Source organism: Lepidochelys olivacea (assembly GCF_965140295.1).
Source record: "Lepidochelys olivacea isolate rLepOli2 genome assembly, chromosome: 17".
Lineage (NCBI taxonomy): Eukaryota > Metazoa > Chordata > Testudines > Cheloniidae > Lepidochelys > Lepidochelys olivacea.
The window spans coordinates 1,860,600-1,876,746 of record NC_140427.1 but is presented as its reverse complement, the minus strand read 5'-3'; the positions used below and the strand labels follow the sequence as shown (position 1 = coordinate 1,876,746).

The window sequence follows — 16,147 nt, the reverse complement described above, 5'->3', positions numbered from 1 at the left end:
TCTGGTCTTGCCTTGCCTGAGCCCAGCGTATTGCTCCGGGCGTGGTGGGAAACGGGGGCGTTTCTCAGGGCTGCGTGGAAACATTTGCTACTCGCTCCAGGACTGCCCAGCAATGCCTCTGGCCGGCGCCCGCCGTGGGCAGCAGGGGTGCTACCGAGCGATGGCTCTTCCTGCAGAGCCTTGTTTGGTATTAACCAAAATATTCGGCTGCCTACGTCCCACCCCCGCAGGGGCTCCCCCAGCCCAGCGTTACATAATCGGCGCCTGGCTGGCCCCGTGTCTCTGCTGGCAGCCTCTGGTACACAGGAGCCAGCGCTGATGAGGTTGCAGGGGTCGCGGAGTGAATCTCTCCTGATGGGGTATTATTAGCATTTCAATTTATTTACACGTTTTGCTGGAGCACAAAACACCCATTGAGAAGTTACATCTCATTATCAGAGCCATCCAGCGAGCAGCAGGAGCAGGGTTATTGCAGCCGGCGAGGAGAAAATAACCCACTTGGATAGAGCTGAGCCGAGCAGCCAGCTGGTTCCGGAGCTGGGGGCAGCATCCGCGGGGTGGAGCACCAGAGCCCTCTCCCTCCCTAGGGCCGGCGCCGCCAGGCCAGCACCAGTGTACCCTGCTGCCCGCTCTGCCAGTGTGTCCCCTGCCCTGGGGAGACAGGCCATGCAGCTGGCACCCCTCTGTTGGCACTGGTCTCTGCACAGCCGCTCCATGGCTGCTGCTGGGCTCCGAGACCCCAAGGGACACAGCCTTGTTTTCTGCCCATCTCCCCCGGGTTTGGTGACACCCCGTGCAGGGCTGTGGCCACACAGCTCTCTGAGCCTGGGGTCACTGCTGAATGCCCGGCCCGGGACAGGCAAGTTCCCAGAAGCTTTTGCAGGTGGCTGAGTCCGGGGCCCGGTGACAAAGGGGAATCTGCATTGGCAGGCTGTGTTCATGAGCATGCCAGGCAAGGGGGCTGGGGGCATCTCTTCCCCATAGATCCCACCCCCTGGAGTGGGGAGCCATTGCAGGCAGCAGTTAATGAGCCGGTGTAGGGCTTGGGCTGGAGTGCTAATCCCCTATTAAAACCTAAAAGGGATTCTGGCGCCCTTCAGTATAAACTCATTAACTTTTATGGTATAATAAATGGATCCTATTAAAAAATAATTCCAGTCGTGCTGGGTGCAAGTTAACCTCTTAGAACTTCTGCAACGAGGCATATTTCTCCCTGCTCAGGCGGGGAGGTGGGGAGCAGGGCCTCTCCCGTCCACTACTGTGCAGTGAGGCTCCTCTGGAGCTTTGGGGACACGCCCGTAGGGCCGCCCGCCGGCCCCAGGGCGTCCCCGCCCCCCCGTCCTGGAGGCTGCAGATCGGGGCTTCCTTCAGCTGCTACCCAGCCCTGCTCTACTTGCATGTGGTGCTGGGGGCCAGCGTGCCAGCAGGTGGCCTCCGGACACCTGGGTTCATAGGGGGCCTTGCCATGGGTAAGGAGAACACCTGGTGCCATCCAGTGGGTTAATGATAAAGTAGGAAGGGACGTAAATCTGGCTGTACGAGGGCAGGAAATGGCCCTGCGCCGGCTGCTCCTCATGTCTCCTCTGACAGAACTGGCTGTGTCAGGGCCGGGGCTGGGCGGGGCTGGCGAGTCCTGTGATTCCCAGAAGTCCCTGGAATAACAAATGAAAACGGGGACCTGGGGGGATCTTGACGCGCCCTGGCCTAGGGAGACGTTCTCCACAGCCAGCATCTCCTGCAAGCCCTGGGTGCTGTGGGTTGAGGGGCGTTAGCTGGGGTGAGGGAGAGTGGGATTAAGATAGCACGAGGTGCTGAAGGACAGCATTGGGCGGGGGGGCCTGGGGCTGTGATAGTGGGGTTGGGGCTGTGGGTCAGGAGTAAGGGGCACATGCAAAGCTTCGGGGCGGGGAGCCTTTTGCTGGCAGCCCCCACCCACGCTCTGAGCACCAAATTCAGCAGGACTCAGGAACTGGAGCAGTAACCTTTTCCCCAATCTTTGCAGCTCAAGCCTCTTCCTAGTCCCTTCAACGTGGCAGTCACCTGGGGATTCATCCTTGACGGGCCCTGCCCTTGGTAGCGTTCAGTGTAATTACCTGCTAATCGGCAGTATGGTGTCACCAGTGCGCAGCTCTAGCGCTCCGCCAGGGCGTGCCCTGTGCGCTAACGTGGCCTGTCTTGGCGCTCGCGCCGCCTGGCCACCGGGTGCCACTCCCTGCCGCCGGCAGACACGAGCAAGGGGGCACCTGAGCCTGTGGCAGGGCCCTCGGGACATGGCTGATCCCTGCTGGGCACGTCCTTGGATCTCTCCGTCCCACCTAGGGATGCCCTCCCCAGGAGCTGAACTCTGCTGCAGCCGTTAGCTGGCCTCTCCTGCTCCCCTCTGGCGCGTGGCACAATGGCCCCCCGCCACGCCCACCCTGGTGTGCATCTGCCGCGTCCCTGGTGCTGCCAGGCCTGAGGGAGCTGCGCTGGGCAGTGAGGGGGGCAGGAAGTGGCTGAAGGCTGCCTGCTCACTCTGGCCTGGGGGTGAAGGGTGCGGGAGCCCCCCCCCGATGTGGCGCCAGGAGCTCCCAGCACCAGCGTTAGCTCCTCTAGCAAGCCTCTTCATCCTCCCGGAGCTGGCGTTCGACGCTCCCGTCCGGTGTTAACACCCTCACTGGCGTGCCTCGGTCACTGCCCCGCACCGGGGACCTGAGCACCACAGCGCGCCCCCCTGCATCCCTACTGCCGCCCTGAGCAGGGCAGCTGCACTCCCCTGCCGGCTCCGAACGACCCAACTCCAGGCGGGCCCAAGGGGCAGGCGAGAGATCGCTGAAGACGGGGCCTGAGGCCTGGCGAGGGCCCATCTCACCCCGAGCCGCCGGCCCTGCGTGAGAGGGGCCGGGCTGACCTGGGGCCCAGGCAGACAGTGCAATGTGGTTGCGACCCCCTTTAGCGCGTGAGGAATGCCCTTCCTGTTGGGAAAATCAAGTGTTCTCCACTCCCCAAAGCAATCTCCCTGCTTGTCTGGAAAGAGGAAACAATTCAGCCACTGTTTACGTAGGCCCTACAATAAGTCTAGTGTTGGGTGCTCTCCGGGCAGCACTGGTGTTGCCAGTGACCACACGGCTGAGCTGTGATGTCTTCTGTAACGGGGGAAGGGGCATTCTGAGAGCTCTGCCCCTCCCACCCCCAGGAAGGTGGGGCAGGGCATGTGTGGGAGCCGTCCCCAGGAAATGGGGTCACACGGCAGCTCTTGGGGCACAAGCGGTGGTGGGGAGGAGACGCAGGGAGAGCGAATTCGCCAGGGAGCCATGTTCAATGGCTCATTAGGACTGATGAAAGCCTTTTCTCATTTAGTCTAAATACTTTAAATGGCTTCACACATAGGTTATTTGCATAGCTTAGGAGATAATGTGCAGGGAGGGCCGCTAATGAGGCTGCGGTGCTGGCAGGAGGGGAGCGCGCCTGCCACAGAGCCGTACGGGCTGCCCTGCCCACCCTGTGGCTGGCCCGGAGCGCAGGCCGGCTCTCCTAATGTCCCAGCTCCTGGAGTCAGGTGACGGGGGAAACTCGGCTGGCATTTCGGAAAAGAGTGCGTTTCCAGCCCTAGTGCTGGGGGACAGCTGCTGGGAACAGGCCTTGAGGCACCAACCCAGGAGCAAAGAACCAGATGTGGTTAGAATTAAAATCTCATGACATCAGGGCCTAGCTCAGGATCTGTGCAGGTGGGGGCTGGTGATGCCGAGTAGGAGCAGAGGGCAGGTCAGCCCATTAAGAGCCCCAGCTGCTGGAATAGGCTATTTGAAGATGTGGGCATAGTTTGGGGAGGGCAGGGGGCGTTGACCCCCCCCAACTGCAAGCGTTGGGCAGGTGTGGAATTTGCTCCCCCCATGTGTGGCCCCATTGGCCTGACTGGAGCTGCCCCCACAAATATAGAAGTCAAATGAGGCCTATGCTTGAAAGCCGCTGCTCCCCTGGGGCTCCTCTGGAGGGGTCAGAGGGGAGCGAGGTAGAAAGCCCTGTGTGAAGTGTTGGCCCAGCTGATTCCAGCGGCCCAGAGCTGTATGTGTGTCCGTGTGTCCCAGTCTGTGCCGGGGTCCACCGAGCTGCACCAGACTCAGCTCTACCCACAACAGATGCCCTGGACATCAAGCCGGAGGGTGGCTGGGCTGTGGCAGGGCTGCGAGCGAGCAGGAGGGCAGTGGGGCCATGGCGGGGCCTGGGAGTGAGCAAGGGGGCAGCAGGACCATGGCGGGGCTGGGAGCGAGCAGGAGGGTGGCGGGGCTGGGAGCGGGCAGGAGGGCGGCGGGGCCGTGGCGGGGGCTGGGAGCGAGCAGGAGGGCGGCGGGGCCATGGCGGGGGCTGGGAGCGAGCAGGAGGGCGGTGGGGCCGTGGCGGGGCTGGGAGCGGGCAGGAGGGCGGTGGGGCCGTGGCGGGGCTGGGAACGGGCAGGAGGGCGGCGGGGCCGTGGCGGGGGCGGGGAGCGGGCAGGAGGGCGGCGGGGCCGTGGCGGGGGCTGGGAGCGAGCAGGAGGGCGGCGGGGCCGTGGCGGGGGCTGGGAGCGGGCAGGAGGGCGGCGGGGCCGTGGCGGGGGCTGGGAGCGGGCAGGAGGGCGGCGGGGCCGTGGCGGGGGCTGGGAGCGAGCAGGAGGGCGGTGGGGCCGTGGCGGGGGCTGGGAGCGAGCAGGAGGGCGGCGGGGCCGTGGCGGGGGCTGGGAGCGGGCAGGAGGGTGGCCATGGTGGGGCTGGGAGCGGGCAGGAGGGCGGCGGGGCTGGGAGCGAGCAGGAGGGTGGCAGGGCCGTGGCGGGGGCTGGGAGCGGGCAGGAGGGCGGCGGGGCCGTGGCGGGGCTGGGAGCGAGCAGGAGGGCGGTGGGGCCGTGGCGGGGCTGGGAGCAAGCAGGAGGGCGGTGGGGCGTGGCGGGGGCTGGGAGCGAGCAGGAGGGTGGCGGGGCTGGGAGCGGGCAGGAGGGCGGCGGGGCCATGGTGGGGGGTGGGAGCGAGCAGGAGGGCGGCGGGGCCATGGCGGGGCTGGGAGCGGGCAGGAGGACGGCGGGGCATGGTGGGGGCTGGGAGCGAGCAGGAGAGCGGCGGGGCTGGGAGTGAGCAGGAGGGCGGCAGGGCCATGGCGGGGGCTGGGAGCGGGCAGGAGGGCGGCGGGGCCGTGGCGGGGCTGGGAGCGAGCAGGAGGGCGGCGGGGCCGTGGCGGGGCTGGGAGCGAGCAGGAGGGCGGTGGGACTGGGAGCGAGCAGCAGGGTGGCGGGGCTGGGAGCAGGCAGGAGGGCGGCGGGGCCATGGTGGGGGCTGGGAGCGAGCAGGAGGACGGCGGGGCATGGCGGGGGCTGGGAGCGAGCAGGAGAGCGGCGGGGCTGGGAGTGAGCAGGAGGGCGGCGGGGCGTGGCGGGGGCTGGGAGCGAGCAGGAGGGCGGTGGGGCTGGGAGCGAGTAGCAGGGTGGCGGGGCTGGGAGCAGGCAGGAGGGCGGCGGGGCCATGGTGGGGGCTGGGAGCGAGCAGGAGGGCAGCGGGGCCGTGGCGGGGGCTGGGAGCGAGCAGGAGGGCGGCGGGGCCGTGGCGGGGGCTGGGAGCGAGCAGGAGGGCGGCGGGGCTGGGAGCGGGCAGGAGGGCGGCGGGGCTGGGAGCGGGCAGGAGGGCGGCGGGGCCCTGGCGGGGGCTGGGAGCAGGCAGGAGGGCGGCGGGGCTGGGAGCGGGCAGGAGGGCGGCGGGGCCATGGCGGGGGCTGGGAGCGGGCAGGAGGGCAGCGGGGCTGGGAGCGAGCAGGAGGGCGGCGGGGCTGGGAGCGGGCAGGAGGGCGGCAGGGCCGTGGCGGGGGCTGGGAGCGAGCAGGAGGGCGGCGGGGCCGTGGCGGGGGCTGGGAGCGAGCAGGAGGGCGGCGGGGCCGTGGCGGGGCTGGGAGCGGGCAGGAGGGCGGCGGGGCCGTGGCGGGGGCTGGGAGCGAGCAGGAGGGCGGCGGGGCCGTGGCGGGGGCTGGGAGCGGGCAGGAGGGCGGCGGGGCCGTGGCGGGGGCTGGGAGCGGGCAGGAGGGCGGCGGGGCCGTGGCGGGGGCTGGGAGCGAGCAGGAGGGCGGCGGGGCCGTGGCGGGGGCTGGGAGCGAGCAGGAGGGCGGCGGGGCCGTGGCGGGGGCTGGGAGCGGGCAGGAGGGTGGCCATGGTGGGGCTGGGAGCGGGCAGGAGGGTGGCCATGGTGGGGCTGGGAGCGGGCAGGAGGGCGGCGGGGCTGGGAGCGAGCAGGAGGGTGGCAGGGCCGTGGCGGGGGCTGGGAGCGGGCAGGAGGGCGGCGGGGCCGTGGCGGGGCTGGGAGCGAGCAGGAGGGCGGTGGGGCCGTGGCGGGGCTGGGAGCAAGCAGGAGGGCGGTGGGGCGTGGCGGGGGCTGGGAGCGAGCAGGAGGGTGGCGGGGCTGGGAGCGGGCAGGAGGGCGGCGGGGCCATGGTGGGGGGTGGGAGCGAGCAGGAGGGCGGCGGGGCCATGGCGGGGCTGGGAGCGGGCAGGAGGACGGCGGGGCATGGTGGGGGCTGGGAGCGAGCAGGAGAGCGGCGGGGCTGGGAGTGAGCAGGAGGGCGGCAGGGCCATGGCGGGGGCTGGGAGCGGGCAGGAGGGCGGCGGGGCCGTGGCGGGGCTGGGAGCGAGCAGGAGGGCGGCGGGGCCGTGGCGGGGCTGGGAGCGAGCAGGAGGGCGGTGGGACTGGGAGCGAGCAGCAGGGTGGCGGGGCTGGGAGCAGGCAGGAGGGCGGCGGGGCCATGGTGGGGGCTGGGAGCGAGCAGGAGGACGGCGGGGCATGGCGGGGGCTGGGAGCGAGCAGGAGAGCGGCGGGGCTGGGAGTGAGCAGGAGGGCGGCGGGGCGTGGCGGGGGCTGGGAGCGAGCAGGAGGGCGGTGGGGCTGGGAGCGAGTAGCAGGGTGGCGGGGCTGGGAGCAGGCAGGAGGGCGGCGGGGCCATGGTGGGGGCTGGGAGCGAGCAGGAGGGCGGCGGGGCCGTGGCGGGGGCTGGGAGCGAGCAGGAGGGCGGCGGGGCCGTGGCGGGGGCTGGGAGCGAGCAGGAGGGCGGCGGGGCTGGGAGCGGGCAGGAGGGCGGCGGGGCTGGGAGCGGGCAGGAGGGCGGCGGGGCCCTGGCGGGGGCTGGGAGCAGGCAGGAGGGCGGCGGGGCTGGGAGCGGGCAGGAGGGCGGCGGGGCCATGGCGGGGGCTGGGAGCGGGCAGGAGGGCAGCGGGGCTGGGAGCGAGCAGGAGGGCGGCGGGGCTGGGAGCGGGCAGGAGGGCGGCAGGGCCGTGGCGGGGGCTGGGAGCGAGCAGGAGGGCGGCGGGGCCGTGGCGGGGGCTGGGAGCGAGCAGGAGGGCGGCGGGGCCGTGGCGGGGCTGGGAGCGAGCAGGAGGGCGGCGGGGCCATGGCGGGGGCTGGGAGCGAGCAGGAGGGTGGCGGGGCTGGGAGCGAGCAGGAGGGCGGCGGGGCCATGGCGGGGGCTGGGAGCGAGCAGGAGGGCGGCGGGGCTGGGAGCGGGCAGGAGGGCGGCGGGGCCATGGCGGGGGCTGGGAGCGGGCAGGAGGGCAGCGGGGCTGGGAGCGAGCAGGAGGGCGGCGGGGCCATGGCGGGGGCTGGGAGCGAGCAGGAGGGCGGCGGGGCCGTGGCGGGGGCTGGGAGCGAGCAGGAGGGCGGCGGGGCCGTGGCGGGGCTGGGAGCGAGCAGGAGGGCGGCGGGGCCGTGGCGGGGGCTGGGAGCGAGCAGGAGGGCGGCGGGGCTGGGAGCGGGCAGGAGGTCGGCGGGGCTGGGAGCGGGCAGGAGGGCGGCGGGGCCGTGGCGGGGGCTGGGAGCGAGCAGGAGGGCGGCGGGGCCGTGGCGGGGGCTGGGAGCGGGCAGGAGGGCAGCGGGGCTGGGAGCGGGCAGGAGGGCGGCGGGGCCATGGCGGGGGCTGGGAGCGAGCAGGAGGGCGGCGGGGCCGTGGCGGGGGCTGGGAGCGGGCAGGAGGTCGGCGGGGCTGGGAACGGGCAGGAGGGCGGCGGGGCCATGGCGGGGGCTGGGAGCGAGCAGGAGGGCGGCGGGGCCGTGGCGGGGGCTGGGAGCGAGCAGGGGGGCGGCGGGGCCGTGGCGGGGGCTGCAGGCAGTCAGGTAACACCCCCAAGTTGGCTCCACATTCTGGCAGGCACAGGCGTGAGTGCATCCCGCTCCGGCACCGGTGGGCAGCAGGAGGGAGGGTCTCACTGCTGCCATTAGATGTAGGTCTCCGCTCAGCTGGGCCAGTGCATTTGTTAGCTCCTGGGCCCAGCCCCAGCTGTGACATGGGCTGCTTCACACTCCCCTGCCTGCAGGCTGCAGGCCCCTCTCCAGAGCAGCCTGCCTGGCATCCGACTTTCCCGGCACTGGTGTCTCCGTGGCCCCCTGTGCTGCCCGGCAGGTCCTTGGGATGGGGGGATTCTCTCTCACACCCCTCCCAGCACGGGTCAGCAGGCCCCAGGCTCCCCGTGGGGACACTCAACCCTGGAGCCATCCCAGCACGGGCACGGCACTCTCTTCTCTCTCCACCTGCGCTGGGCACGCCCTGTGCTCCCTCTGCCTGCAGCGGTGAGGCTCGCCCCAGGCCGGGGAGAGGAGCAGGACCCTTGGGAGAGGAGTTCCTGCCCCAGGCTGGGGGTTGGGCTGCAGAGCTCTGCCCCGCCTTGCCCGGCTGCAGGGCCGCTGGCTGCACTTTGGGGTTGGCCCTGCCCCCCCTCTGGAGGTCCCGGCGGCCCGACCTGTAGTGGGTGCGACAGGCAGGACTCAGCCCCTACAGGGCCCCCAGCTGTTGTGTAGTGATGCACTGGGCTTGATCCTGCCAGGCACTGCAGCTGGGAGTAGGGGAAGCTCATGGCCCATGAGCAGCCACTGGGTCAGGGGAGCTCCGGCTGAGCCAGTCTCAGCTGGGAGTCACCTCTGGTTGCCCTGGGCGGGCTGTGCTGGGCTGGTCTTGGCCGGGAGCCCCCTCCGTAGGCCAGTAGTGCTCTCCTGCCCCTCCCTTCAGCACAGCAGGGCGGGTGGGGGATGGGAAACACCCGTGCCCCTCAAAGTGAAACAAGCTGCAGCGTCCCATCCATTAGCACGTGTTGCATTGCTGGGCATGCCCCCCCGGAGCAGCCACGTGCAGGGTAAGGGCCCCGTAATGCTGGCCAGAAGCGCCATCTCCCCAGAGCCGTGGCAGCGCCCATCGGCCGCGTGGCAGGGCTGCTGAGCCAGCTGCCAGTTGCAGAGTCAATGATGTTCTGGCTCCAGCTCTCTTTACCCAAGAACACACGTCCCCCGATAAAGTCGTCAGCTTTATCGAAAGCGATTGGCGCCTCCTCTTAGATACTGTTCTGCCTCGCTGCTCCCGCTCCTCTGCCGGCTGCCAGCCCCTCCTCGCAGGAAATGGGGAGGGGGTCTTCACAGTGCCCCTGCCTTGCCTGTGTGGGGAAGGGGCTGGCTCGCAGCTGGGCTTGTCTCAGTCACGGGGGTCAGCTCAGTTCCCGTCCCTGGCCCCTGCAGCTGGCCTGGCACGGTAAGGCCTGGAGCCTGTCTTGGGTAGGAGAAGGAGTGGGGTGGGCGCAGTTCTGGGGCAGTTACTCAGCTGCCTGTCCTTTGTTGCCAGTGTCCTGGCCCCTCCATTCTCCAGGTCCGGGCTCAGGACACCAGCCCCATGTAGGGCCCCCAGCCTGGCAGTGCGATGGAGCTGCTTGCTGTGTCCCCGCACCAGGGCGGTAGTTTGGGTCTGCAAGATACTGGTGCCAGGGCTAAGGGCTGAGCACCCGAGGGCCCCTGGCACCATTGCAATGTGTGGGGCACTGGCTTTGGGCTGGCCCAGCTTCAGAGACCAGGCTGGGCAGGGCACACGGCCAGCAGGAGCGTGAATTCTGGGGAGCCTTCAGGAGCCTCACCTGGGGCCTGCTCGCGGGGGGAGCTGAGATCCAGGCTCCTGCCGGGCTCCAGCTGCCCAGGAAAGGGGTGCGCTGTCTCTTAGAGAAGCTGGGGCCTTTGGTGTTCCCAGCAGGGCTCCAGTTCCCCTCCCCGGGGGCCCTGGGCACAGTGCAGAGGCCAGTAGCTCAGTTTGTTCTGAGGTCGGCGGCCCAGGGCGTGTGGTGTTGAAGCCATGACTGCAGGCAGGAGCAGGGCAGTGCAGGGCCTTTTGGTGGCCGGGGGGGCAGCTCTGCAGACCCCCCCCCATGCCTCTGGGAAGGGGAGCAGCGAGGCAGAACAGTATCTAAGAGGAGGCGCCAATCGCTTTCGATAAAGCTGACGACTTTATCGGGGGACGTGTGTTCTTGGGTAAAGAGAGCTGGAGCCAGAACATCATTGACTCTGCAATCGGGCGCTGCTCTGAGGGCGCTGCGCTGGGGGGGACCTGTCCCCCTCCGCACATGGCGTCTGTCCTCCCACAAGCTTGGCGGAGGCTTGTGGCTGTCGGCAGCTGCTGAGGGAATTGGCAGCTGGTCTGAGAGCAGCACCCAGGCCAACCTGGGGGCCTGGAGGGCTCAGGGTGCTGCCTCAGGTGGCAGCCAGCGTCCTGGGGGTCTCCTGCTGGCGGGGCGGGGGTGTTCTGAGCATCTGGGTGCCTCCGAAGCACCAGCCGCCACCCTGTGACTTGCCACGATTGAGCCCTTTGGGGGTGGTGGGGCACGATGCCAAGGTTCATATTGCCAGGCCTCTGACAGCCCAGCTCCCCGCCCCTCCCTAGCCCCTTCCCTCTTGGCCACCCCTGTTCTCAGCCACCTCTCTCCTCCTTCCAGACTTTGCCTCGGAGGAGCCGAACGTGGTGGGCCAGAGGGCAGCGGGGAGCTCTGAGGCTGAGGGGGACCAGACGGTGCCCCCCACTCCGGACGAGCTGGAGGGCAAGGTCCATTTTGTCACCACGGCCCCCACGCTGACGCTGCTCAACCATCACCCGCTGCTGGAGGAGTTCCTGCACGAGGCCCTGGTGAAGAAGGACTATCTGAGGCAGGTGCCCTTTCTCACATGGGGCCTGCGGGGGCCAGGCCCGGTCCTGCCCGACGTGCCAGGGCGGATCACCCAGACCCCCAGGGCCAACCTGCCAAATCAAGATGACCTTCCGGTGTTTTCTGACCTGACTACATCCCTCATGGTGCCAGCCACAGCCCCCGTGACCATGACCAGCCCCACGGCCCTAGTGGGAGAGAAGGCCAAGGCCAGAGACGTGGAGAGGACCCCAGAAATGGTCAAGCCGGCGTTCACTGAGGAGCTGCTGACCACGGCTGCAGGCCGCGTGGCCCCATGGGCAGAGCCCCAGCCAGCTGGCCCAGAGACCAACTCCGCCTCTGTCCTCACGGAGCCTCCCATCACCCCCACGCCTGCCATCTCCCAAGCTGCCCTGACCAACCCAGGTCAAGCCACCACCGACATGGTGGTCAGCAACACCACAACCGCCATCACCCCCACAGCCTGGTTTGTCTCGCCACAGGTGCCCGGCCCAGCGCTGCCATGGGCCAAGGAGCCCGAGCCGGAGGCTGCCGTCACAGCCACGGTTTCCGGGGACGACGAGGAAACCACCACAACCACCATCATCACCACGACTACCATCACCACGGTGCAGGTACCAGGTGAGGGCACTCCCACCCTAGCGGTGACCAGGGGCACCAGGCCAGGCCGCCTGCTAAAGCGGGGGTGGGAGTGGCCGCAGGGTCTTCGGAGAGAGCTGGACCCGCTTTTGGGGTGAGGCTAAAAGGGGGCTGTTGGCAGTGGGCCGTCCGCGCAGGGCAGTCGCGATACGTTGGCGACACAAGGGAAGCCGAGGAAGAGTTGGGCACAGGTCTGACTGGCGGCATCGTTCCACGCCCTGTGCGTGGCAGGCGCACAGCAAGTGTGTCACCACATGGCGGGGAGATGGTCACGGGCTGCCGGAGACACCAGCTGCCTCGGTTGGGAGCCGGCTCCCACAGGGACTGGGCTGGAGGGCACCCATAGGCTGAGCTGGCGAGCACCCTGTTGCAGCAGCCAGGACAGCTGCTGTCCAGGTATGGAACGGCTCTAAGGATCGAGCTCAGCTGCTTTGACCTCTCCGCCAGGAACACTCATCCCCCAGGTTCCCAGGGTGCGCGGCCCAGTGGGAGGGGGCTGCTGTTGCTGTGGCGTGCAGCCCCTCCTGGGGTGGGGGGCCTGTGGCCGTGGCCCCACCAGCAAGGGGGCAGTGGGAGCTGTACTGGAGATGGGCCCCACAGCAAAGCAGGGTTAGACGGGACCTGTGCCCGGTCCACGCTAGCGCTCCCGCCTTTGCACCCCTGCTAGAGCTGGGCCCAGTGTAGACGCACTCTAGATGGAGGCCAGTTTAGCCCATGGCCTCTGGCCCAGCGCAACAGTGTGAGTGTGAAATGGGGCATGATGGCAGCAAACCCAGAAGCCGGGGGCTTGTCCTGGGAAAACTCTTATCTAAGGAGATGGGGCTGGTGCGGGAGAGAGGGTACAGGCTGCTTCTGGCCCTTGGTGGGGTACTGGGGATGAGGCTAACCAGGGGTTCCACTTCCCTGGCTGGGGGTGAAACCATGAGCCACCCTCTCATCAGCACCAGGTGTCCCAGAGACCGGGCTGGCAAGAGGAGGGGATGAGGATGCTAGACCCTGTCTGGGAGAGGAGGGGTGCAATAGGCTGGCGGGGCAGGGAGCAGGCGTGAAGCCTGTCTGATCCCATGGTTTCCTCTTGTCCCCAGCTCCGTGCAACTGGAACCTCACTGGCCCCGAGGGTTCCTTGGAGTCTCCAGAGCCGGTCAGTTCTCCCTATGACAGCCTGGACTGCACTTACACCATCTCCGGATACCCTGGCTACGGCGTGGAGATCAAGGTCGGTAACGTGGGCTCCTGAATGCCGCATCATCAGCTGGGGCAGCCGGTGGGGGACCCTGCAGCCCCCAAGTCCCTGAGTGGGGAAGAACACCCACGGGCTCGAGGCCGGGCCATGCAGGGGACGGGAGGGGTTTCTGGGCCTTGTGCGTCTCACGGCGCGAATGGAATCCTAGCAAAGTGCCTGCAAACCGCCAACCCCCCAACCCCCACCGCCGCCTGTCGCCCCCATGAGCCTTGTGCTGGGAGCGCCCCAGCGGAGCCCGCGCTGAGCACCCTGCAGCTCTCCTCCCCCACAACAGATGGCACTGGTGGTACCGGGCAACACTCAATATGCAAATCTTTCTGCGCAAAGCATGCTGGGCCTTCCTCCTTACTACCTGGCAGGGGGCATCTCCAGCTGTGGGACAGGGAATTGGGCCATGGTGCCAGGTTGGAGGGGCAGGGCAGGCCCTGCTGTGGCTGCAGGAGTGAGTAGCATGGGCACCACTGCAGGAACCATGGTCACCCAAGGCTGTGTGGGTGGATGGAGTATGGGCACTCTGGACCTGGAGCCCCGCCTTCCCCTGAGGGCCTGGCCTGGCAGTCCCCTCCCCCTGGCACAGCCCTCTCGACTGCGGCCCCCGGGCCCCGCGCTGCCCCCTCTTGGTGGACTCCCATCCAGTTGACACCCCGCGGGTTCTGCTTAGCTGCCATTTCCTTCATCTTCAGGCATTATGCCACCTTGTGTCCCTTTTGGCCACAGTCATTACATTTCAGGTCCCTCAAGTCCCACCAGGGGAGTCGGCCCACCCCGGCATTCCCGGGCACCCCTGAGTTGGGCTTCCTAAAGTCCCACCTTGGAGAGGGCTCTGGGTGACTCCCCTTCTGAGTCCCTGATGTGGGTCTCCCTCCTGCCCCCGATCTGCTGTCAACAAACTCTTCTGCCAGTGCCCCCGTACTGTGCAGATCTTTGGGCTTCCGGTCCACTAACCACATCTTAAGATCTGGAGGGCAGATGTCGCACAGCTGCTCCAACCCCACCAGGTTATACACGTCCTGTGCGATCGTGGCCCCTGCTCCCTTCCCCCACTTGAGGAGATATTCCCCCAGCAGGTTGGCGACCTCCTTGTAGGTGACGCCTGAGGTCTTGCGTACACCCCAGAATCGTTTCCTGTACGCCTCGGGGGTCAGTTCAAACTTCTGCAGCAAAGCCTGTTAGAACAGGTCATAGTCCCCGTCTCAATACCATCCCTTGGGCTGAATGCCTCTATGGCCGTGGGACCAGCACGGGGGTCAGACAGCGGAGCCTGTCTGCAGGGTCAGTCTGTTTCAGCTCACTAGCCTTCTCAAAGGCTATGAGATAGGCATCAATAGCCCCCCCTCTCCTTAAACCGGGGCAGCAGTTTGGTGTCTAGATTCCCCACAACACTGGCATCTCGGGCCCTTCCCCACTTATCCCCCGGCAGGTCCTCTTAGCCCGCCGCTCCTCCAACGCCAACTGGTGCTTCCGCTGTTCTGCACGGTCCTCTTGTTCTCTCTTTCTGTCTGCCAGCCTCCGCTCCTCCAGCTCCAGTCTCCGCAGCTCCTCCAGGGAGGAATCCGACTGGGGTCCCCCTGCGCTGCCTGGGGAGTCGGGTCTGATAGGTTCCCGGTTACTACCCAGACTGCCCCCACGGCTATTCCCCGGCTCTCCGGGCACCCCAGGAGCCCCCCTGGGGTCTGGAGCCTGTTCCTCAGACTGGTCATTCTCTACAAGCTGAGCCATCAGCTGCTCCTTAGTGAGCCTCCCCACGCTCAGCCCTCTCTCCCTGCGCAGAAGTGCCAGGTCCCTCGTACAGAGCTGGTTATAGGCCATTTCCAGGCCGGTCCCTTTCAATACCCTTGTTCTATCGCTGGCAGCCACTCACTGCCAAGCGCCTGTGCTCGCAGCCCACCGTCTACAGGGTGCATCCGCGAGCCACCCTCTGCTACCGCGTTGTCACGGACTTGGCCCATGCGGTCCGTAGGGGGTGCCCCTTTCAGTGCGACAGCCCTTCTCCCAGGGGTCCACTCTCTCTCGGGGTTAAGCCCCTCCACCTCCTGGAGCCACCCCTCTCTGAGCCTTAGCACACCCGTTTCTCGCCATGGGCCCCCACAGGGAGTCCACTCACTCTGGCCCCCCGGGGCCTCCACCCGCACCCCTCCCCGAAGGGGATGATGCAACCCTGTTCTCTAGACCGGAGCGACTCTCAGCCAGTGTAAAACAGGAGGGTTTATTGAGCATTGAACACAGCACAGGAAACTCTCAGGGCCTTAGGCCTGGCCTCCCCCAGCACAGCATATCCAAGTCTCCCCTGCATCCAGGTGGCCTCTGCCTGCTCCCTCCCTCCAGCCCAGAGCCCCCCTGCTTCCCAGCTGGGCATCTGATAGCACCGGCTCCAAGCCCCGCCTCTGTCCATTGTCTTCTCTGCAGGTAAACAGGGTCATCTACAGGGTCGCCTGGGCCCCTTCTCCTTTCTTCGCAGCCCATTGTCCTCCCACTGGCCAGACCCAGCTGGGCCTCCTGAGCTGGGCCTCCGGGTCACCAGGTCACCTGGCTGGGGTCTCCATTCTCCGCGCCAGTGGTTGGGGTCCCAAGTTCCCTCTCCGGTCCTCTGTAACAACAAACTCCCTCTCCCATCACGTTGTTAAACCCATAGCACCCAGGGAAACTGAGTCACACTGTCTCTGCATGCAAACCCTAGGAAAACCAAGAAAATCCCCCATAGGAAACAAGGAAAAGCAAGAAACTCCCCCACTCCGTCACAAGGCCGTTACGCCGCCGCAGTGCTGTGGAATGGAGATAGCAGCAAAGGCCAGCCCTGCTCTGATGGGGTCTGTGGTGGGCCCATGGCCCAGCACTCCAGGACTTTCTCTCTTGGCTACGCAGAACCACCTGGGAGGGAAACGCTGGCTGGCGAGCAGGAAGGGACTCCCCAGGGGGAAGAGCAGGGGACCTGGGGTGCAATTGAGGAGCCCGTCCAACTGCAGGGGGGCTGGAAATGCCACTAAGGAGCAAACCCAACCCTCTACCGAGGGGCATGTGAATGCTGAAAGGGCAGCAGCTGTGCTGCAGAATGTCAAATCAATGCACGTGGTATTTGGCGACATTTGAACAATGTGCCCCAGCCCCCAGCCAGTCCCTCTCCTGGGGCCTAATTAGACCTCGGCAACAGCAGAGCCTTCAAACTCCATATTAATAAATAAATAACCCCGCCGCCTCCACCAGCCGCACAGGCTCCATCCATTGAGGCAGGGTGGTGCCGCGCCGGCTGGCCAGGCTGAGCGGGCAGGGTGGCAGCACCCGGAAGAGAACAAGGCAGGCTCTGCTTGCCCAGGGCTGGGCATTGTGGGCCTGTGTCACG

General features: G+C 67.6%; 1 protein-coding gene across 2 annotated transcripts in view; it reads left to right on the top strand.

The window, feature by feature from the left end:
* Positions 1 to 16,147, top strand: part of SEZ6 (seizure related 6 homolog) — a 68,811-nt gene that overhangs the window by 28,078 nt on the left and 24,586 nt on the right. For both annotated transcript variants that reach the window (XM_084650834.1, XM_084650833.1), the window contains exons 2-3: positions 10,722 to 11,549; positions 12,653 to 12,783. In XM_084650834.1, coding sequence (XP_084506960.1) covers positions 10,722 to 11,549; positions 12,653 to 12,783 — 959 coding nt within the window. The remainder of the gene's footprint in view (positions 1 to 10,721; positions 11,550 to 12,652; positions 12,784 to 16,147) is intronic.